This window comes from Littorina saxatilis, linkage group LG5 (genome assembly GCF_037325665.1).
Source record: "Littorina saxatilis isolate snail1 linkage group LG5, US_GU_Lsax_2.0, whole genome shotgun sequence".
Classification (NCBI taxonomy): domain Eukaryota; kingdom Metazoa; phylum Mollusca; class Gastropoda; order Littorinimorpha; family Littorinidae; genus Littorina; species Littorina saxatilis.
Window position 1 is genome coordinate 60,525,127 of NC_090249.1, and position 23,727 is coordinate 60,548,853.

The 23,727-nt window shown below is 40.3% G+C and overlaps 2 protein-coding genes across 2 annotated transcripts; both read right to left on the reverse strand.

Moving 5' to 3' along the window:
* Window positions 1-5,270: 5,270 nt before the first annotated feature.
* LOC138967616 (mucolipin-3-like) lies at window positions 5,271-10,376 on the reverse strand. The gene is made up of 4 exons (XM_070340222.1): window positions 10,184-10,376; window positions 8,175-8,381; window positions 7,312-7,454; window positions 5,271-6,161 (listed from the first exon to the last, which is right to left on the reverse strand). Exons 1-4 carry the CDS (start codon window positions 10,316-10,318, stop codon window positions 6,077-6,079), a joined length of 570 nt encoding a protein of 189 aa, XP_070196323.1. The 5' UTR covers window positions 10,319-10,376; the 3' UTR covers window positions 5,271-6,076.
* A 796-nt stretch (window positions 10,377-11,172) lies between these two features.
* LOC138967832 (mucolipin-3-like) lies at window positions 11,173-23,111 on the reverse strand. Its single transcript, XM_070340488.1, has 8 exons — window positions 23,078-23,111; window positions 22,423-22,724; window positions 16,832-17,023; window positions 15,205-15,358; window positions 14,460-14,550; window positions 13,474-13,570; window positions 12,018-12,410; window positions 11,173-11,379 (listed from the first exon to the last, which is right to left on the reverse strand). The coding sequence occupies exons 1-7, from the start codon at window positions 23,109-23,111 to the stop codon at window positions 12,270-12,272; spliced, it is 1,011 nt and encodes a 336-aa protein (XP_070196589.1). The 3' UTR covers window positions 11,173-11,379; window positions 12,018-12,269.
* Between the last annotated feature and the right edge of the window lie 616 nt (window positions 23,112-23,727).

Genomic DNA, 23,727 nt, shown 5'->3' on the forward strand with positions numbered 1-23,727 from the left:
TTTTTTAATGACGGGGAGTTTACAATGTAATTTTATGATTTAGAATGTAGCTATGTTCTAAGCCTGACCTTGCTAAAAGAACAACAAAAATCAAACACCAACAACAACGAATATCACAAAAATACACCGTTAAGTACACAAGTATTTGTGTAAATAACCTTTGCCATTTGATTCAATACTTTTCAGACATATGATGCTTTTCTCAGATGTTAAGGAATGATATGAGGCGCGTACTTCCATAGAGAATGGTGATAGACATCTGCCTGCCGTGTAACTTTTACGTTTATCCCTTCTGTCGAAAAACATTTGAAAAGACAAAGGCTATTCACTCAAATACTTGTGTACTTACTGTTTTCACCGAGACCAAGCTATTAACACAAGTAATGTCTATAACATGATAATTTCTATATCATAGAATTAATTCTATATATGAACTAAGCACAATTATTGTTACACATGTTGTACCCCGACAAAATATTCATAAACGTATCATTTCGTTCAAAATTTGTATGCCTGGGCAATTCACTTGGCTATTTGACACACTTTTCCGATCAAAGATTTTTTTTTTTTTTGGGGGGGGGGGGGGGGGGGTCATGTGACCGCCGCTCAAGTAAGGATACCCCAACAATCGACCGGACAAAAACGTAAGGTACCAATTAAAAATTGACTAAATTTCACAAACTTTTTACACACGAGAAAAAAGCCAAATCAATTATCGGCCCAGAGCATGTTGTTTTGTGTGGTTATCTTTTGCAGTTTTTGTGTTCTGCCATTTCTACTGATGTAGGTGTCGATCGCATATGCGGTCAAAAACGGGAAGTTTTGCATCATTTTTAAAGGGGTACCAACACCATGATAAAAAGAGCTATAATTCAGCAATGACACGGTAGACATCTTGAACTGGCCTTGACACGGAACGATCCAAGGGGGGCAATCTCAGTCATCTGAAAGATGGAAATCCAAACGCAATCCGCCTTGTTCGATTTTATGGGCTTGGACGATAGAGAAAAATAAGAAAAGCAAAAGCTGGAGTCCAGTCTGGACGAAACTGCTATCAAGAACGCAGAATTGATTTTTTTCTGAGTTTTTTTTAGCCGTAAGCGCCATGTTTATCGGAGCAGGAAACTCTTCCAGAGTGAGGCCCCTTTGTTGGTTTCACTGCGGCCGCATTGTGAACAGCAGTTATGAGAAATTCGAAATGTGAAATGGTGCTTACGGCTAAAAAAAAAAACTCAGAAAAAATCAATTCTGCGTTCTTGATAGCAGTTTCGTCCAGACTGGACTCCAGCTTTTGCTTTTCTTATTTTTCTCAATCGTCCAAGCCCATAAAATCGAACAAGGCGGATTGCGTTTGGATTTCCCTCTTTCAGATGACTGAGATTGCCCCCCTTGGATCGTTCCGTGTCAAGGCCAGTTACACGGTACTGGCCGTGTGTTCAAGATGCACGGTAGATTGCTATGAAACTTAAAACGGACGCAAAACCTCCCGTTTTTGACCGCCCATGCGATCTACACCTGCATCAGTAGAAATTGAAGAACACACGAACTACGAAAGATAACCAAACAAAACAACATATTCTGGACATATATTTGATGTGACATTTTTCCTGTGTGAATCGGGTTGCCAGGTTGTGCCCATCCTGAATTTGATTCGATTTTTATTTGGTATCATACGTTTTTGTCCGGTCGATTTTGGGGGTACTCTTCCTTGACCCCAGTGAAAGAAATGTTTGATCCAAATAGTGTGCCAGACAGCCAAGTAAAGTGCCTTTTATGACATAAATAGTGTGCCAGACAGCCAAGTAAAGTGCCTTTTATGGCATAAATAGTGTGCCAGACAGCCAAGTAAAGTGCCTTTTATGGCATAAATAGTGTGCCAGACAGCCAAGTAAAGTGCCTTTTATGGCATAAATAGTGTGCCAGACAGCCAAGTAAAGTGCCTTTTATGGCATAAATAGTGTGCCAGACAGCCAAGTAAAGTGCCTTTATGGCATAAATAGTGTGCCAGACAGCCAAGTAAAGTGCCTTTTATGGCATAAATAGTGTGCCAGACAGCCAAGTAAAGTGCCTTTTATGGCATAAATAGTGTGCCAGACAGCCAAGTAAAGTGCCTTTTATGGCATAAATAGTGTGCCAGACAGCCAAGTAAAGTGCCTTTTATGGCATAAATAGTGTGCCAGACAGCCAAGTAAAGTGCCTTTTATGGCATAAATAGTGTGCCAGACAGCCAAGTAAAGTGCCTTTTATGGCATAAATAGTTTCAACAATATAATACAGGAATGAAGGTTTTGTCGAGGAACAAAATGTGTCGCAATTTTTGTATGTGAATTTTTTCTAATATCATAATTGCATTCTATGATATAGAGTTGAATTCTACGTAAAGAAGTTTATTTCATTTTATAAAATTCATTTCCATGTTTACAAGTTCGGCAACTTCATGCCATAACAAAGAATAAACTTATATGACGTATAGAATACAATTCTGTATAATCGAAATCAATACACATACAACACGGAAAATAACACAATGCATTGTATACAGAATGCATTCTGTGCACACAAAAAGTATTCTGTGCAAAAAGAAAGTATGTTATGCTCATATAATGCATTCTATGCGCCTATAATACATCATACACAAAGAATGTACAACACAGAATTAATGGCGCCAATTACTAACAGCTACAATGCCAGAGATAACAAAGAAAGTTTTGTGTACTCATGCTTTGACAAGTTTCAGTCTGACCACAGGGGCTATTTGCGCTAAATATGACTAATTTAAGGAAGTAACACAACACAAATGAATGACGTCTGTAGGGATAGTTATTTATTTATTTGGTGTTTAACGTCGTTTTCAACCGTTCAAGGTTATATCGCGACGGTGTAGGGATAGGGTGTACATTCGTCATAATGTCTTTATATTGTGAGTCCAGACGGACTCAATTGTTATTATAGTATCTGGCGGAAAAATTGTTACGTCTGCATGCGCAAATAGTTTTTCCTTTCTGCTGTCTCTGTCTTTATCTGTTCAGATCTCTGTCCTATCATTTTTAGATTCATAGTCCTAATGAGTCAGCCACTGGAAAGTGGCAGCTAAACCCCTGTCTGGAAAGTGGCAGCTAAACCCCTGTCTGGAAAGTGGCAGCTAAACCCCTGTCTGGAAACATTATCGGCTTCTGGGATGCGTTAGAATATTGATAAATAAGTGAAAAGAAGTAAAATAGATGAGCGGCGAAAGTACAGCTCAGTGTGGAAATGTATATAGAACGCCACAGATAATCAAGATGGAGCGTAAAATGCAAACTTCACAAACAAACAAATCTTAACGTTTTTGTGTGGTTTTTCTTTAACCATGTCACCATTTTGACCTGTGGATTTTATTCAATACAGAATCTAATTAACATCGTCAATTGCATTTAAATAATTCGATAAATGAAAGTACTCCAATAACTTGGAACATCCAACACAATAGAAACCGTCTACATCCGTTATGTTCATGTACAGCAAGTTTTTTTCTCACGAGAATCAAAAATAAAAACCAAACAGACTGCCAACACTCCAACATTCAGAATAACAAACCCCAAGAAATGTAGGTTGTTTTTGTCAATAATTAAACGTTTCAACAACAAACCTTTCTTGTTTTTCGATTGTCACGAGAATCACATGACTGTCCCTGTAAAACACTGTACAATCCTTTTTTTTCATCCTCGTCCCCGGCATTTTGTTCCGTAAGACAATTCCACAATACAAAATAATACAGTCGAACCTGCCCTTGAGACCACCTGTCCATCAAGACCACCTGTCCATCAAGACCACCTGTCCATCAAGACCACCTGTCCATCAAGACCACCTGTCCATCAAGACCACCTGCCCATTAAGACCACCCGGAAGTATCCCCGACGGTCTTTACGGCTATATAAATCACCTGTCTAAAGAGACCACCTGTCTGAAGAGACCACCTGTCTGAAGAGACCACCTGTCTAAAGAGACCACCTGTCTAAAGAGACCACCTGTCTGAAGAGACCACCTGTCTAAAGAGACCACCTGTCTAAAGAGACCACCTGTCTGAAGAGACCACCTGTCTAAAGAGACCACCTGTCTAAAGAGACCACCTGTCTGAAGAGACCACCTGTCTAGAGACCACCTGTCTAGAGACCACCTGTCTGAAGAGACCACCTGTCTAAAGAGACCACCTGTCTAAAGAGACCACCTGTCTGAAGAGACCACCTGTCTAAAGAGACACCTGGCACCTGTCTAAAGAGACCACCTGTCTAAAGAGACCACCTTTGCTCAGTCCCTTGGGTGGTCTCTTTAGACAGGTTCCACTCTACACCATGTAAATATGTTTTGCTAATGCTGGTTCTTAAACCACTGGATGTTAATGTCAACTTTGTATCGTTCAACTCGAACTCGAAAACTTTATTACGGAGGAATAATAGCATTAGGTGCACAAGGTCCTTTCTTACAGCTAGTCCCTATACTGTAATACACATATGAAACGATGTAAAAAAAAAACACAAACCATTTAACAACAAAACAACATAATCGAAATAGAGGGCAATGCCGAAACAAACAAACAAATTCAGTGAAGAACGTTGAGAGTATTTGTTTTAAATGACGCCCTCGTATTGATTTACTTAACCCTGAAATCTGAGTCATTTAAAACACCTCATCTGAGTTTACATTTGCCTATTAGAAAGGCTTATTCGGATAATATCATCTACGGGCGAACGGTTGTAGAACACGTCGCCACTTCAAACAATCAACACGGGTGAGAATGCTACTTAGGTCATTGGAAACACGTGTCACGGGAATCGTTCGGAGATATGCATACTTTTTAGGTCAGCGTATAATTTTATTTGGTATGATAGTGACATTGTAGCACACTTCCTTGTATCGATTTCTAATTTGTGTTGTAGGACATAACCCCAAGCTCGTTATAAAGTCGATGACATCGACAGCTTGACACGAAGAATAACTTAGTAATGACTTGAATTGAACCATACCATGACAGTTCTGGTAATTCTTCTTCTTCTTTTTCTTCTTGATCTGCGTTTATGGGCTGAAACCACAGAGATATATATAATAATAATAATAATAATAATAATAATAAGAACATTTATATAGCGCTAAATCAAAAACTTTCGTTAAAAAGGCTTGCTCTAAGCGCTTGACATCTAAACTAAAACGTCATTCACACTCTTTACAATGATGTACAAGAACTTCATGTCACACTCTTTCATTCAGTATAGCACCATTCACGCAGTTGTTATTCTGTACAAGACAATAAGTTAGTCTAACATTTAGAATGTTCATAAGATGAAAACAAGAGAAAACCAGACTGATTAAAACAACTGCTTAGTGCTAACAAAGCATGAATCTTAATGATAACGTAATACATGTTTAACTGTTAAGACCATAAAAAAACCAACCTATATGCTAAAATAACTTCGAACTTTTAAGAACTTCTTATAAGATACACAGCACAGCTAGATAAACACCAGAATGATAAAACAAAAGACAACTCGTTAAAACTATTAAATGCATCAATGTCTAAAACACGAAAGACTCAAATATAAGATACACAATTCTCTAAAATTGTTTATTAAAACTGAAACCGACCTGCTCAAAGTAAACCATACCCACCCCCTCCCTACCTATATATCTTTGTGGCTGAAACTCCCGCGTACACTCGTATTTTTGCACGATCGGGATTGTCTGTGTATGACCGTTTATAGTCCGCAATCAAACACAACAAAACTATATATGTTCGGATACAGGAGGCAATACATAATACAATGGTGTCACCTTTGTGATTCAAATAAATTATAGACTTTTAAGAAATCGACAAATTTGGCTAACTTTGAGTGAACATTTCATAAACGAATTGTTAAGGTACCAATCTGAAATGCAATCCCGCAGTCCGCACTAAGTCGAAGATCATGTCACCAGGAAGTCCACCCGAAGTGCGCTGGACAGTCATGGTGGCTTATTGACCCCCGTGAGTCGCAGGAACCGGCCGGACCTCAGACGACGAACAACTGCTGGCGTCCGGCATCCCCTCGTCTCTCTAGGCAGGCTATGTGTACGCTGGGCTGACTGGGGATCCGCTAGGCGTCACAATGGGGCTACCCTCGTTTATCTCGTCAGAATCGGTTCGGCACCTTTGATGAAAGAATAAGATCGTTTAGATTCAAACAAGAAGGTAGAGTAATGAGGTTATTTAATGAGGATATTTATATGGCACAAATCCTAAAACAGTTCGAAGCGCCTCACAAAAACATACATAAATACATTATTCTGTGCACAATTCCAAATCAAATGATAATACACATCGAAATATACTTATACACTTTTCAAAGTTTTAACCCACATAAATCCAAGTCAGAATAACGAAAAAGTTGAAACATTTAAACATCTAAAAAAAATATTCTTGACTGCTAAGAGATTCGAACCTGTGACCACCACAGTAACGGCTCTGCTGTCGGGTGCTTAACTGATGGATCCGACCCGGCCAACTGTCTTCTGGGGCACAAATAGAAATTTTGACTTCTAATATTACACGTGAGTTTTCGAGCATGTGAACAATATCTTCTCGTCGGTTTCAGAGTTTCTCCGTTTGTACTTGTGTACTGTATGTTCTGTCGATCTCACGATCTCGTGGTAAGTTGAGTTGATAACTGACCCTATGTTCCCGCCCACTTCGTGTCAGTTTAGAAAGCAAACTAAAGTCGCATTAATTTCAAGTATGACCGACATAATGTTGGCAGTCCAGCTCCGAAATGCAGTAACCAATCGCCGAAAGGCACTGGCGTCATTTCATTAAAAGGATTTCTCTACCCAGAATTCCAAACTGTTTTGAAGATTTTGAAGATTTTGTTTAGGACGATGACACCCCATGGCCGGTTTATTACATAAAGGGAAGCAAGTGGTCAAAACGGGTGTCGACAGAGGCAATGAAGGTGGATATACTAACTTATGAGGTCATATGCCTATGTTTTTTTTCTGAATTCAAAAATGTAAACATATGTTGTTTTTGTTCTCGGTCGACGGATTTCGGTCAGCCAAGACTCAGTCTGGGTGAAGACTTTTCATTTCTGTTTTAGTGTTCAAGCCGACAGACTGACTTAATATTTTCACATTGCTTTACGCGAATTGTTTTACATGTTAGTCCCACGGCTTTAACAAAAAGTCAAACCAGTTCAAGGATTTCAATGATCACTGCCTCAGAAAGGCACTATACCCCGTCTTTATGTTCGATTTCAGTGTAGGTCATTATCTGTAAAGACTCTGAAACGACCCAACATAAATTACCTTGAGAAACAACAAGGCGAAAAACACTGCGTCCACTTTGGGCAACAAGCAGGCACACGCTGTTTGCACCGACAACCAGTTGGAAGCCATCGCTTCAGTTCTTGGCAATAATCACACCCGTTCTCCCCGTCAATATTCTGCCCCTGTTAGGGAGAGGGAAAAAAGCAGAACACAGTTTTAGTTTAATGCCTCTTTTTTCATGTTGTCAAGTATCACTGAAAGCTTCAATGAGGGCGGAGGGGACCTTTGTCTCCGTGGGTATGTATGTGTGTCTGTAAAAACTAACCGACTGATTTTGTATGAAAATTGATGCTTACCTTAGGCCAGCACATAAACCTCTTGGAACTTGAAGCTACGATTTTTTTCCTCCGAGCGTTCCTTCCAGAATTACTTGCCAAGAATCGAAGACCAGAGAAAAACTCTGCCTCGGTCTTAACAAAGCATCTCACTATCCTTGACTCCCAGGACCTTGCTTCATACGCTGTCAGATGTGTCAAACGTCACACCAGGCGTTCCCGAGGTAACAGGCACCCGGGTCTAAAGAGACCTCTCCTTTCTGCTATACTTCATAATTGAAAGATAATCGCGGAATTATACAACTGCGCATTAAAAGCACTCACCGCGCAGATCGACTGGCAGAGTGATTAGGATTCGATCAAACTAAGGCACAAAAACTTTTTTTTTCTTTGAAAAAAACGGAAGAAAGGAGTAATAAATAGGTAACACATCTCGTCTCAGTGGATATTAAAAATAATGGTCTCCGTTTGCGGTCATGGAAAAACACGCATTTTTCACTATGCGCGAACTTCGACCGTCATTTTTCATATTCACTGAGACTCGCCTGCAACCTCTACATATATTACCTGTAGCGTCTCATACGTTCTGGTGAAGATGGAGATGAAGACAGACATGACGCAGAAAATGAATAGGAAGTTGAAGGCGTACAGGTAGACACGCGAAAAGTACCAAACACTTTGGTCCTCACTCTGAGTCGCGGAAAACGTGACGAACAGTTCGTCCCCGTTGAGTAGAGCGAACAGACATTCTGACGACATGGCCAGTTCTCGAAACTGTGAATTATACCAACAACTTTTGTTTTATTACCAAACACCATACACAATGCATCAGGGGCGGATCACATAATTTTCAAGTTTTTCTCTCCAAGGGGGGTTAAGGAACATTTGGATAAAAAGAAGGATAATGGAGCAATCGGGTGCAATCTGAGCCAAGAAAGTTAACTTCCCTTCCAAAAAGTACATTTAGGAAGACAAATTTGGATCATAACAAGGGCAATTCACCGATCTGGTGCAGCCTGAGCCAAGAAACTTCCCTTCCAAAAAGTACATTTAGGAAGACAAGTTTGGATCATAACAAGGCCAATTCACCCATCTGGTGCAGCCTGAGCCAACAAATTACCCAACTACTTTCCAAAACTGTCACATAGAAGACAAAGGTCTGCTCCTAGGGAGGTCCGGGGGCATGCCCCCCCGGGAAAGTTTGATAAAAATCAAGGAAAATGGAGCAATCTGGTGCAATCTGAGCCATCAGTTTTTCTTTATTTTCAAATTTATTTATTCTTTTTTTGTTCTCTTATTTATCTTCTTTTTGTTTAGGCTAGGGGGGGGGGGTCCGGAAACCACAGACCCCCCCCCCCCCCTGGATCCGCCCCTGTGCATGTTCATACCCTTTAAATGTCTGGTCAAAACATAGAACACAAGCGCAGCTCCAAAGGTTCGATGACCTCCCAAGTTTGGTTGACCCGCTACTTTTTGATCTACTCTAGACCCCGCTGTTACCGTAACATTTGATGAAGGTCAATAAGACTTGCGACATGTTTGGAGTACATCAGATAGTACAAGTGTGTGGAGATTCAAAGATCTAGCTTCCAAACAAGAAACATAATCATTTTCAATTTTTCGACCCAAACACGACCACACTTTGACCTTGCAATTGCACAAGGGTCAACTAGGCTGGCTAAATGTCTGCATGTCATTACATCATAGAATTGTGTGAAACGTCGAAGACTCACCTAAAAAAACGCACGCACGCACACACGCACGTACACACACACGCACGTACGCACACACTCGCACGCACGCACGCACGCACGCACGTACGCCCGCACGCACGCACGTACGCACGCACGCACGCACGCACGCACACACACACACACACACACACACACACACACACACACACACACACATCGAAGGCATTCAACCGCATTAGACTGCGAAGTTTGAAAGCTCCTGCTTTAACAATGTCCGGGATATTCTTGATACAGGTACAAATGTGATAATTGTAGGCTTATACTAGTGATTACTGTGTGTGATACATGAAATGTGATATGAATGCTGTTTTTATATGTTATACTCTTACTTTCTCCCAAGCGCAAGACAAATTCTTCTTTGAAAATTGAAGCCAATAAAATTTGAGTTGAGTTGGGGGGGGGGGGGGGATAAACAATCAATCGTTACGTTTTTATTCACGGGCGGGCGGCGAGACACCCGTCCACACAGACGAACTCTGCTAAAGTCTACAATTCACTGGTTACTCAAATATACAGACTGAGAACAAATCTTCATCTGCCGCTTGTTTGTGCATGCTGGATATTTTTTGTGTTTCTGTAATTCACTGAACTCTGACATGAATTACATGATCTTTTCCGTGCGTACTTGGTCTTGTGCTTGCGTGTACACAAGAAGGGGGATAAGGCACTAACAGGTCTGTACATAGGCTGACCTGGGAGATCAGACAATTCTCCACCCTTAACCTACCAGGCACGACTGACCGGGATTTGAACATTCAACCTTCCGCGTAGGAGGCCGATGTCTTATTCTCTAGACCACTGAGCCCGACTAATGGTTGTTACCTTAACGTTGTAAGGTGCGAGGACAAGCCATCCGCAGAGCAGGAACCCGACGTACATGACACAGGCGCAGAGACAGAAGCGCAAGGCGTCAGGCAGTGCCGACTGCAGGGTACGGATCAGGACCTGCAAATGCATGGGTATTTTTAATGCAGGTTTCACTTTCCCTTTGCTGTTTCTGTGGCGAAAACCTACATTACAGTTAATGCTTGTCTCGTCATTTTTATGAACCACTTCTCACCCTGTGTCTGGTGTGTCTGAAAACACTTCCGCGGGGAGGGGTTTTGCAGCCAGCGCAGTGAAGATAAAGAGGGAACATTTTCTCGGCTCGCGCGGCAGCAAGCAGGATGTCTCTAGACTGTTCTGTAATTTCTCATGCTTGAGATAATAAAGTTAATTGTATCTGATTTGGAGGATGCTCTTATCGCACGACAAAGCCTGGACAAATGTGTTGTTGATACACGATCGCTTACACAAGAAGGAGTCTTCTTTGAACCCAGCACACGTAAAAGTGACTCACACTGCATCCCTTAAAGACGTTGAGATACCTAAGGAGGCCAGTGCAGGCTAGCAGAACCCCCAGTCCTAACAGTATGCTGCACGTATTGAAGTTCTCAGAAGAACTGCTTATGTTCTGCAACAGCAAATCATAATCAGAACCACACTATCTCAGGTCAAGCATAAAACACACACACACACACACACACACACACACAAACACACACACACACACACACACACACACACACACACATACACACCTCAACCCACACACACCCCACCCACGCCCATATTACATTTTCTTCAGACCTTATTTAGGATAAAATCCTACATATCATAAGGCCTGGCGCTCACCTATGTAACTTCAGCAGGACAGACGACGCACTGCAGATTATCCCATTCCGCTACACAAGTACTGCTGTACTCGTCATAATCCCTATCGCAGCATCGATAATATGCAGTCCGTCGTCTGTGCCGCTGAAACTGCGCAAGTATATTCTGCCCTTAAGCAGCATGACGCTGAGGACTAAATCTAGTCCTCTTTTTCTGTAGCATCTCTGACTCACCCTCATTTCCAACCGTATCTTCATGCCGGATCCAGCTATAGTGCAGACGTCATTGACAGTAATCAGAATGTACCATGGATTCATATCCTTTATGCTTTTTTTGCAGTCATAGAGCCTGAGCATCTTGGTTTTCTGAAACGGAAGTCAGAAAATTGAATTGTCTTTATTCGCTAAATTTCACACGGAACACAGTTTTACCGACTTAGGGAAATTCGAAAATATTATTACCTTACATCTCCTGTTAACTTTTATATAAACCGTCACAGATCCTTCGTGGTTTTGATATTTGAGATTTGATACATGCAGAGCCTGGCGGTGACCTTACGATTGATTTTCTTCTGCTAATATGACGAAGTCACGGAGAATTTATGGAGTAAATCCAACCGATATGACAAATAACATTGTTGTGAAGGTATCAGACATGTCTCAAAAATGATATCAGCATTCGCTTCCGGCTCATGCTGATAATCCATTTTCTCGAATAAATAATCTGCATTTGTAACACAGAGTGGTACTTGTCTCTACCCCCGAAAAAAGTCGCGTAAAGCAATCTACATTTATTCAATCTGTCGTCCTAAATGTACTGTGTGTTTTCAGCGTACCAGATGCATAAGCTATTCACGATTTTGACTATTAAAAAGGTAAGTCATCGACAATGTGAGAATGAATTACCATTGCGGTATGGGAACAGCTGTTTGGTTGGTTGATGGGGTTTAACGTCCCTTCAACCTCTTTGACTGAAGGGACATACAGATTGGTAGTGCGCTTACCTTTCGATATGGAAAAACCAAGCACAAAGCGAAAGATAAAATGCAGAAGGCGATGACAGCACCATCAATGCATATGCTTCTTTTTCTTTCCAGATCTTCCTCGTCTGAAAAACAAGAACTCCGGTTAAGACGTTTCCTATTGCAAACAAATGACGGCGCAAACACACGCAAGGACGATTCTCTGTTAGAAGTAATCTACACCATTAATTCATGATTTGTGTGCTTTAAAAGAGGCTATTTTATAGAATCTTTCTAACATACAGATGAGATCAGAAACGTAGACACACCTTCGGCTTGTTGAGACATGATTCTGCCTGTGCATGTTCGCTCCCTGTTGTGAGTGATCAGACTGATCTGCAACTGGCCACTGCGCTTGTAGTTTGAATAGCGAATCTGCAGGCACAAAGATTCGTTAAAAAACACAATATCGCAAGAAGACCAAGAATGTGAGCACATTGTTCTATACTATCCGTCATGATAAAAACTAGGTGGATATATTTAAGTGCAGCTCTTTGTGATGAGACCGTTTCTTGTAAAATCAGTTATATGGACGGACCATTCCCTTACCATATTCAACAAACAGATTGGTTTCATAGAAGGTAATGTCTGTACAGTGCAATCAAACGAATGTGCCTGGGTGTTTGTTTTATGACGGGAAGTATTTTTACATGTGCTCTGGATCCGACCCTCACTGTGGACTCAAGACACAATTTCGAATTCAATGATAATACCTGAAACGTTTGACGACCTGTAAACCGCTTCTTGGCTTGCATATATAGGATTCTGTAACTTCTACGCCTGATAAATCAATAGACTATTAATGGGCGTTGAACCTCAGTCCCTCGAGGACAGAGACTTGACCTAGGCCGACGACCCTCCAAGAGAAGCTGCACGGCCCCGTGGAAGCTATACAAAAGACCACCAGCTTCATTAGGCCTACCACAGCTGGACTCCAAGTGTAAAGGCGATCGAGAAGAAGAAGAAGAAGAAGAAGAAAAAGATGGGCGTTTTTCACATGAGTGAGCAAAACAGTATGCAAGAAGCAGTGTAAGTAAGCTTTTGTTTTGTTTATAATTGTCTCATTATTATTCGCATGTCCGTCCACTACAATGACTACCAGGTCAACATACTTGTCCATGTTTCGTTTTGTCTATGATAAATCGTTCAAATCACAAACTTTTCTTGTGTCTTTTAATATATTTATAATTGTTGTTATTATTCTTGTTTATAATTGTTTCAAGGCTAATTGCAACTCGCCACATGATATGTGCGTTTTGATAAGCTATGTGTACAAATCTGCCGAACGATGACATGTGTTGAAATGCTACTTGTATTCACCTAGGCTGTAGCCTCAGGGCTTATTGGATCCATGATATCACAACCACACACATCTGAGATTTGATTACTAACCGCAGTGGGTTTTGACATTGAAACCCATCAAGAAATGTGCACCTACCGTGGCGTTGAGCTTATAGCAGGTAGGACCCCAGTGTGTGTTTATCATGTTCAGGTGGAAGGTTGTGAATGAAAAGTCCATTGTCATCTTCACCAATCTGCAACAAACATTTACAGAGAAAACTGCATGAACATCAGACATAATTTTCTTTATCGTCATCGTGGCATTTGTCTTCGTCGTCATCATCACCACCACCATCATCGTTGTTCTAATTCGGGGACACTCATAGAGTAATTCCTTTTGTGTGCAATTAATTTTTGGAGGCTTACAATTTAATTAATGAGTTGTCATTAAAATCGATTTTTCGCAAACAGATTTAAAATTGATTGCATCGTATTCTTCATCATATTCTGAATCTAAAAATATATACATATGTCATGTTTACTCTTAAAATGTGATCACAATTAACGAAAATAGATTAATTAGTCTTACGATTAAAATTTAAGAAATCGATCCAAAAATGATTTCATCTTATTCTTTATCATTTCCTGATTCCAAAAACATATAGATATGATAGGTTGTATTCAAAACAAGCTCAGAAAGTTAACAAGAATACAGAAAAGCGCGCTTTCCTGCTTAGCACAATACGCCACCGCGCTAATCTGGCGTGTCAATATCACTACGTTTTGCACGTGGAAGGTGAGCAATTTCCTTCACGCGGGGATTGACGAAGCTGTACTGTCTTGGTGAAAAAATACAGTGCGTTCAGTTTCATTCCGTGTGTTCGACAGCTTGACTAAATGTAGTAATTTCGCCTTACGCGACTTGTTATTTTTATTTTGGTGTGTGTTTTACTGTTGTTTGTTGTTTTTATGATTTAAAATCACAGTATCAAAAGCAAACCGGATGTATACAGTAGCAAAGTTCCAGAATAAAAGTGAAAAACGAAAAAAAACCACCCCCAAAAAAACATCGTTGTTGTAATGATGTAACATGAGTATACGTGAGTAGTTCCATAAAAATAAAATGTGAAACCCTGTGCTTACTTAGGGAAGGTGATGGTAAGGTTTCTGTGCCGAAGGAAAGTGCGTATGTCGTATTTGTCCTGTCCTCCCAGAGGGTCAAGATCTATGCAGTCTGAAATCAAAATGTAATCAACATCGTTGCGAAAATGTACTGCCATATTGTAAACAACCCTGATACTTTCAATTCGAATTCTGATACTGTTGCAGATCGACAACTATGATGTCATTCTTAATTCAAGTAGCCGATTTTGAGTAAATGTTAACGAGCCTACCAGAACTGTTCTATAAATTCATTGTAAAACTGTGTCTAAAGTGGGAAAACCCAATGGCAATGGACACTGCGTATAATTACAACCTATTTGGGATTACAATTGTTCATTTTTCTTGGCGTTCGCTGGCGCTTCACACTCAGTCCAGCTCGGGAGATGAAATGATGTTCACATTCTGGAAGTAAAACTACATTCGACCAGATCAAGTTACTTAAGAACAGTCAATACTTCAAGGTATGAAAACAAACAAAATGAAAAAAGAAGAACAAAAACAAAGAACAAAAATCAACAAAGCCAGATACACCCAATTACAAACAAAAACCCGCAAAAAAAAAACCACCTACAAAAACAAACAAACACACACAACAAAACTTGTTATCTTAGTTCGGTTAATCCATCTAAAAACGGCCATTGAAAAAATACCCAGCTACCTGCCTCTCTTTCAAAGGATTAATCAAATATCACGCGCTGATATGTCTGAACATGAATAAACTCACAAGACTCCAATCCAGGCATCACCATGTAAGAGCCGTTGTGAAAATCCATGTAGTTGTTGAAACTGTTGCACAAACGTATAGGCATCGGCTGGCCTGTGCTGTTGTTTATCAAAGGGTTTATCGATGCGAGGGAAATGTGCGACAAACTGTAATACTGAAAGAAGAAAAGCCATATGTATCAATGTTTCACCAAACCAAGCAATCCCCCCCCCACCCCCCCTCTCTTCTCTTTTCCTCTCTTTTGAAGTAAGTTCCAATAAGTAAATCAACGACAGCTTTGTGGAATAATCTTCCAGAAAATATACAACAAACGCAGTCAGTTGGTGAATTTAAAAGGTATTTGACCGATGGAGATGTTGTTGTTCCACAGTATTATTATTTAGGCAACCGCCAGGCACAGGTACTTCACAGCAGGTTGAGATTAAACATGAGCGATTTGCAACAAGACTTAGTTAACCGACACCTCTCTGATAATTTAGAATGCACGTGTGGAGCATGCCCGGAAGATTCTGAACATTTCTTGTTACACTGTCCAAAATTTAAAGAACATAGAACCATTTTATTCAATAGTCTGCCAACACACGTTCTAGACTGCAAAACACTCTTGTTTGGAAATACTGATTTAACTATATCTTTGAACACGAAAATATTCTCTGTTGTACAAGACTATGTTATGTTAACTAATCGCTTCGGCTGATATTATATTAACTGTGCAATTGATGTAGCCAGGCATTCTCTCTCTCTCTCTCTCTCTCTCTCTCTCTCTCTCTCTCTCTCTCTCTCTGTCTCTCTCTTCATCTTATTTGTATAAAATATAATTAAAGATTATCAAGATAAGTGTTGAAGCTATCACTTGTTCGCCATGTTTTGCTATCGGAATATGTATTGATTATCATTTCAAGAACGTGTCCATAAGCAATCTGCTTGTTAACGTTCTTAATGTTGTTATTGTTTGAAACGTGTGGATGAGCAATTGAATAAAACACGCTTAAACCAAGTAAATCAACCTATCTTCTGCCCCTCCCCCCCTGCATTCTCTCCCCCCTAGCTCTCTCTTTCTTTTGAAATAAATCACGATCAGTGAGTCAATCAACATCTCTCTTGTAGCTCAAAACCACAAGCACTCGTCACGAGCTCGGCGGGATCAAAGTGGGCGGGTTCAATGCCATCTCAACACAACTATACTATTTGGAAATTGTAGGAAAGGATGTTCTCAATCACCCTAACCACGTGACATCCAAGACATAAGCCCCGCCCACCTCGTGTCGAGTGCCTGTGCTCGAAACCGTTTCATATGCTGAAATAGTCAGATTTGAGCAAACTATCATAAGCAGGGATGTCTCAATATAAACTTAGCCATATCATTATTGGGACAATTTTCGCACCCTAATAAAAGCATTAATTCCCGTGTCATTTCATTTAAACTTTATATGCAAGTTACGGTCGTTCACTTGACTTTCTGGATCACCTTCCGGATTAAATATTTATTTTACAGGGATCACGTGACCGCCGCTCAAATCAGGGTACCCTCAAAATCGACCGGACATAAACGGAAAGGACCAATTACACATCGACGACAAATCCCAATAGGCAAAACTTTGCAACTTTTCCGTCACTTTAAACTGACCTGTTCCCAGGTGTACTGGACATGGTCAAGGAGGTCATTAACTGTGTAGACAGCGAACTCGCCAGTGGCAGGGGGGTAGGGCATGGTCTCGTAGCTCGCGTCCCAGCCCTTCAGCAGCAGATGGTCCAATGTCTTATCAGTGCGGTCAAAAAAGTCCACGATCTCCGAGCGTTGGTTTCCAAACTGCCACAACTGTTGAGATTGTCCAATGTTCTTTGTACATGGTTTATTGTGAGTTGTGCATATATTGCATGGTATTGTCCATAAGTGGATAATGTGTTGTTGTAAGCAAATAAACAATGGCGACTGCACGCGAGAGCAAAAAACACTACTCACGTTAAAATGACGAACACGGAACAAATAACGTTTATTGTGACATTATTGTGTTAGAATGTATAGTATATGTATTTGATGTTTAAATAGTATGGTTTTATTCATAGTTAATAAGTAAAGCGCGGAGAGTATAGTTTACTGTGGTTCGCGCTATATAAGCTGTCGTTGTTATAATCAATACTACTATCTGCATTGAAACATAGGGGAAGGGCTCCTAATATGGACCACTTTTTGTTTCATGCTGATAACTAGCTTGTTTTCTTGTGAAGAAGTTTCATTTTGTGTTTGGTAGTCCTTCTCTCTTAGGTTAACCGTTAGGCCTAATTAGAGTAAAATAGCTCTGATAGAGATTCAGCAAAAATTAAATACAGAAAAAATCACAAAGGGTCCATATTAGGAGCCTGGGCGCCTAATATGGACCAGTAAAGCGGCCTTCACGAATCACTGTAAACATCCCCCTATACTTCAAAATAACATGATACAACTTAGTGCACAAGTCAGCCCAATTAAAATATGCTCTAGATTTATCTGTTTCGGGTTGATGAGAGCATTATTTGAAGCACACCAGGAAACTAAAGAAGCTTATCAAAAACAGGGTGAAAATAAGTGAAATTATCAACTTCCACAAAAAGAAGACTTTTTGTTGCGTTTGTTTTCAATCTCGAGGGCTAGTTATAGGTTATTTCCAGCAAGCTTCTTGATGAATTAATGAAAATAGCCTTTAGCTTTTATTTTCTTCGATTTGTTGAAGGTGGTCCATATTAGGGGACTCGCACATACTTTGAGATTTTGCTATTATTTTTTGTTTGCAGTAGAAACTCGGGGTCAATACTGCTAAAATGTAACAAATACGGTTTTAGCTGTCATATATAGCAATTTTTGTGTGATAAAAGCTTTGGCTGTGGACAGAAATGAGTCCGTTTTAGGCGACAAATTTAGAGTGAACGCTGCCAAAAGTGAAAAAAAGAGAAAAAGCCTAACGGTTTTGAGATTTGTGTTTCTGCAACTGTTTTGACATGTGCAAGTTATCCAGAGAGGGTGAATACAGCGAAGAAAACTTTTTTGAGAGCTCTAGCGCCGTTAGTTTGTCAAAACAGAAGGTGGTCCATATTAGGAGCCGGTCCATATTAGGAGCCCTTCCCCTACATGTACGATCAAATACAAACGGGCGTACGTGTAGCGAATAAGTGGGTCATAATATCAGGAAAAACACTGGGGTAAAATCTCTCTCTCTCTCTCTCTCTCTCTCTCTTTCTCTCTCTCTCTCTCTCTCTCTCACACACACACTCTCTCTCTCTCTCACTCTCTCTCTGTGTGTCTCTCTCTCTCACTCTCTGTCTCTCTCTCTCTGTCTCTGTCTCTCTCTCTCTCTGTCTCTCTCTCTGTGTCTCTGTCTCTCTCTCTTTCTGTCTGTCTCTGTCTCTGTCTCAGTAATTTACCGCTGCTCATGTTGACAAAGTCACCGAGACATACATGATACTTCATTCTGTAAAAACTTTAAGAACTTTCATGTTACGCTATTATTCCTATTGTGATGTCTTTTTGCGATATAATTAATTATTTCTAATATGCTGACTGTTGGCAAATGATAATAAACATTTGTCTGGGGAAATCATCTGGTAGAATTGTTTTGGTAAAGTTTCACGAAGATCGGTGGAGTAGTTTTCTCGGAATCGCTCTACACAGACACAGACATTCACCACCACCTTCGTCTCAATCCCAGTCTGTGTTCAAACATTTAGTCAAAATTGTGAAAAGAGTCCCTGCCTGCCCACTATAACATTTAGCGGTCACCTTGAGCATAGACCATTTAGCCTGGACCGCCAACTAGCTCTCTCTCCGCTCTTTCTCTCTATTACGAGGTAGCGGCCACTCGCATTTAGGAACCTACGCTTACATGGCCTTTCAGAAATCAGGGGGATGTCATATCCGGTGTCGATTGTAAACATGGACCAAGTTGCCGAGGTAAGTTCTGAAAATGCTAAAATAAACTCAGCAAAAGTGCATATGGATCATGTTTTTCGATGAGTTTTGTTAAGTTTAGTTTGGAGTTTTGGAAGATCCAGTTCATTGTCACCTCCCATTGTCACAAATAGCTGGAGCGTGCTTTCTTTTCACTGTCTTCGAATCGCTGGCCTTTCAAACCGGACGTCACGCGCCCCTGAAAGTCGTAACCTCGAAGGGTCACGTGACGAGTTGTCGGTCCAGGCTATTTGGTCTATGCCTAGAGTAATACGTCTTGATTGGTCAAATAGCCATATGGTGCCCTGAAATGGTTATTAACTTCGCATTTGACGTCTGACATTTGACGTCTGACATTTGACGTCTGACATTTGACGTCTGACATTTGACGTCTGACATATGACGTCTGACATTTGACGTCTGACATTTGACCTTTCATTTGGACGCCCCGACCTCAGTGACGAAACATCGCAAGAGGGGGAAACTAATATCATTTTGCTTTCAGTGTATTTCCTTTCGTATTGTTCTTGCAGCAAATGGTTTTTTGTTGTATCGTTCTTCAAGCAAAATAGTTTCCCTTTTTCTTTGGAACCGAACACATTCTGCTCAAATTCAACTGACGCAAAGTAAACCCTCAAACTAATTTTCATTCGAATAGAATGAATTATTGCCAAGCCGGTAGAAGTGACTGAAGTTCGAAAGTAATCGATTGAAAGCATCAGAGCTGTCTGGAAATTTGAGGTAGTACAAGTACAGAATGCGACTTTTTCTTTTTTCCTTGTGCAAAGTACATATCGGTTTATCTAGTTAGATAAATGGATGTGCATAAGCACGAGCTTGGTTTTGTGATTATATTTGCGATTTTTGTGTGTACGCCATGTATGCAGATTTGTGTAGGTATATTAGTATTCATGTGTGAGTGTATGTGTATGTGTGTGTGTTTGTATGTATGTGTGTGTGCCTGTCTGTATGCGTGTGTGTGTGTGTGTGTGTGTGTGTGTGTGTGTGTGTGTGTGTGTGTGAATGTGTATCTGTGTGTCTGTGTGTATCTGTGCATGTGTGTGGTGATAGCATGTGTGCGTGTATGCGCACGCGTATGTGCGTGCGCACGCGTGTGTTTGTTTGTGACTGCATGGATTTAAACGATGAATTTGCTTTTGTACTCCTGTTCTTTTTGTGTCTTAATGCTTGTATTTTGGTTTTGTACATGTGTATAATAATGTCATTGTAAAGCGCTTGGAGCTTTTAGGTAAGCGCTCTATAAGTTTCCATTATTATTATTATTATTATTATTATTATTATTATTATTATTATTATTATTATTATTATTATTATTATTATTATTATTATTATCAATCAATCAATCAATCAATCAATGAGTCTTATATCGCGCATATTCCGTGGGTACAGTTCTAGGCGCTCTGCAGTGATGCCGTGTGAGATGAAATTTTATACGGCCAGTAGATTGCAGCCATTTCGGCGCATATTTACCTTTCACGGCCTATTATTCCAAGTCACACGGGTATAGGTAGACAATTATTAACTGTGCCTAAGCAATTTTGCCAGGAAAGACCCTTTTGTCAATCGTGGGATCTTTAACGTGCACACCCAATGTAGTGTACACGGGGGGAGGTTCGGACACCGAAGAGAGTCTGCACACAAAGTTGACTCTGTGAAATAAATGTCCGCCAAACCTGGGATCGAACTCACGCTGACAGCGGCCAACTGACTACAAATCCAGCGCGCTACCAACTGAGCTATATCCCCGCCCAGAATACAATATGGCATGCTGTTTGATGTCAGTACAAGTAGAGAATGTAGGATAAACAGAATACAATATGGCATGCTGTTTGATGTCAGTACAAGTAGAGAATGTAGGATAAACAGAATACAATATGGCATGCTGTTTGATGTCAGTACAAGTAGAGAATGTAGGATAAACAGAATACAATATGGCATGCTGTTTGATGTCAGTACAAGTAGAGAATGTAGGATAAACAGAATACAATATGGCATGCTGTTTGATGTCAGTACAAGTAGAGAATGTACGATAAACAGAATACAATATGGCATGCTGTTTGATGTCAGTACAAGTAGAGAATGTAGGATAAACAGAATACAATATGGCATGCTGTTTGATGTCAGTACAAGTAGAGAATGTACGATAAAGAGAATACAATATGGCATGCTGTTTGATGTCAGTACAAGTAGAGAATGTAGGATAAACAGAATACAATATGGCATGCTGTTTGATGTCAGTACAAGTAGAGAATGTACGATAAACAGAATACAATATGGCATGCTGTTTGATGTCAGTACAAGTAGAGAATGTACGATAAACAGAATACAATATGGCATGCTGTTTGATGTCAGTACAAGTAGAGAATGTAGGATAAACAGAATACAATATGGCATGCTGTTTGATGTCAGTACAAGTAGAGAATGTACGATAAACAGAATACAATATGGCATACTGTTTGATGTCAGTACAAGTAGAGAATGTACGATAAACAGAATACAATATGGCATACTGTTTGATGTCAGTACAAGTAGAGAATGTACGATAAACAGAATACAATATGGCATACTGTTTGATGTCAGTACAAGTAGAGAATGTACGATAAACAGAATACAATATGGCATGCTGTTTGATGTCAGTACAAGTAGAGAATGTACGATAAACAGAATACAATATGGCATGCTGTTTGATGTCAGTACAAGTAGAGAATGTAGGATAAACAGAATACAATATGGCATGCTGTTTGATGTCAGTACAAGTAGAGAATGTACGATAAACAGAATACAATATGGCATACTGTTTGATGTCAGTACAAGTAGGGAATGTACGATAAACAGAATACAAGATGGCATACTGTTTGATGTCAGTACAAGTAGAGAATGTACGATAAACAGAATACAATATGGCATACTGTTTGATGTCAGTACAAGTAGAGAATGTACGATAAACAGAATACAATATGGCATGCTGTTTGATGTCAGTACAAGTAGAGAATGTACGATAAACAGAATACAATATGGCATGCTGTTTGATGTCAGCTTCACCCTCCTTTTTCTCCTCAAATATTGAAAAGTTCGCTTTCGCTCGCATTGCAATATTAAACACAAAAACAAACTCGTGTAAACCTGGTATTACACAACAAGACATGTTGATCTCTCTCTGTCTCTGTCTCTGTCTGTCTGTCTGTCTGTCTGTCTGTCTGTCTCTCTCTCTCTCTCTCTCTCTCTCTCTCTCTCTCTCTCTCTCTCTCTCTCTCTCTTTTCAGCGACGGGCAAACCTGAGAAATTATCAGGACGATCTTGAGTAAGTAGACCACGAATTTGATGCAGAACATGACGCAACTGCAAGAATCAGGCTTGGCGTCAGCCGAACTCGTCGCATCATTCCCTTCCTCGTGTGACGTAAGATCTTCACTTTTGTGTGTGCTTTGATTGGTTTGATCTCGCTGCATTGCTCCGTTGTGTTCGTTGGCTGAGAGTGGAGGAGTGGGTAGAGGGGGCGTGGTTTGTGCCCCGCTCTGCTCGGCATCGGAGGCTTGTTGTTCTTTGTTGTTGATGCTAGTCTGCAATTCTTGGCCACCTGCTTGAAATTGTGCAAGGTTTGTTCCAGAGCAAGATTGTTGAAAAAAAGAATATCCAGTGTGCAAAGTCGGTGATATAATAATGTTTAAAATAGCAACTTAGATGTTGACGATGACGACGGTGATGACGATGCTTACGGCAATGATGATGACGACGGTTATGATGATGCTTACGGCAATGATGATGACGACGGTGATGACGATGCTTACGGCAATGATAATAAAGATGACGATAACGATGGAAGTGGAAAAAAGAACATGTAATTCTGACATCTCACCCTCTACTCAAATGAGATCACGCATGGCTTTTAATCTAATATTTTAATGAATACGATGTTGTGATCAAACTCACGTAATGCTCTCAGACGAATAGAATCATCAGCCATTGTCCATCGGTCAGTGTGGAGTGCAGCCTTCGCACGATTCGCTGCTCAACAGATCGAGTTGCGAGCCTTTCTTTCTATGGCAGATAGACAGATGTGTCAAGGCCAGTTTCTCAGGACAGGAGAAGCCATGAGGAAGTAAAATGCAATCTTACTGATAACGCAGATACAGACTCTTAAGTCAAAAGGCCCGATGTATTAAGGCCTATTTCTAAAAATTGGTACAGACAAGTTAAGTGTGATTAGAATGCAACTTGCTGATAACTCAGCTGAATAACTTGAAAAGTTTTTACACGAAAGTGTAAGTGGGTTTGTGTGGTTGGATGGGCCCCGATCTGTAGCAAACGAATTTTGCTGCGGAATAGACACATCGCTCTTGGTGGGTAGAATGTGCACCAATCAGGAGCGTACAGCTATTTGGGGTCATACTGCGCATGCGCAATATCCGTTGTTTACATTACCAACGGAATTGGAGAAAGTAAGTTTCTGTGCTCAATTCATTGCGTTGTTTTTCGCTTTATGATGCCTTTCCATTCCGTTATCCTTTCTCATTCCGTTGGCTTGCAACTTGCTGATAACTCAGCTGAATAACTTGAAATATACATACATCGCAAACCCT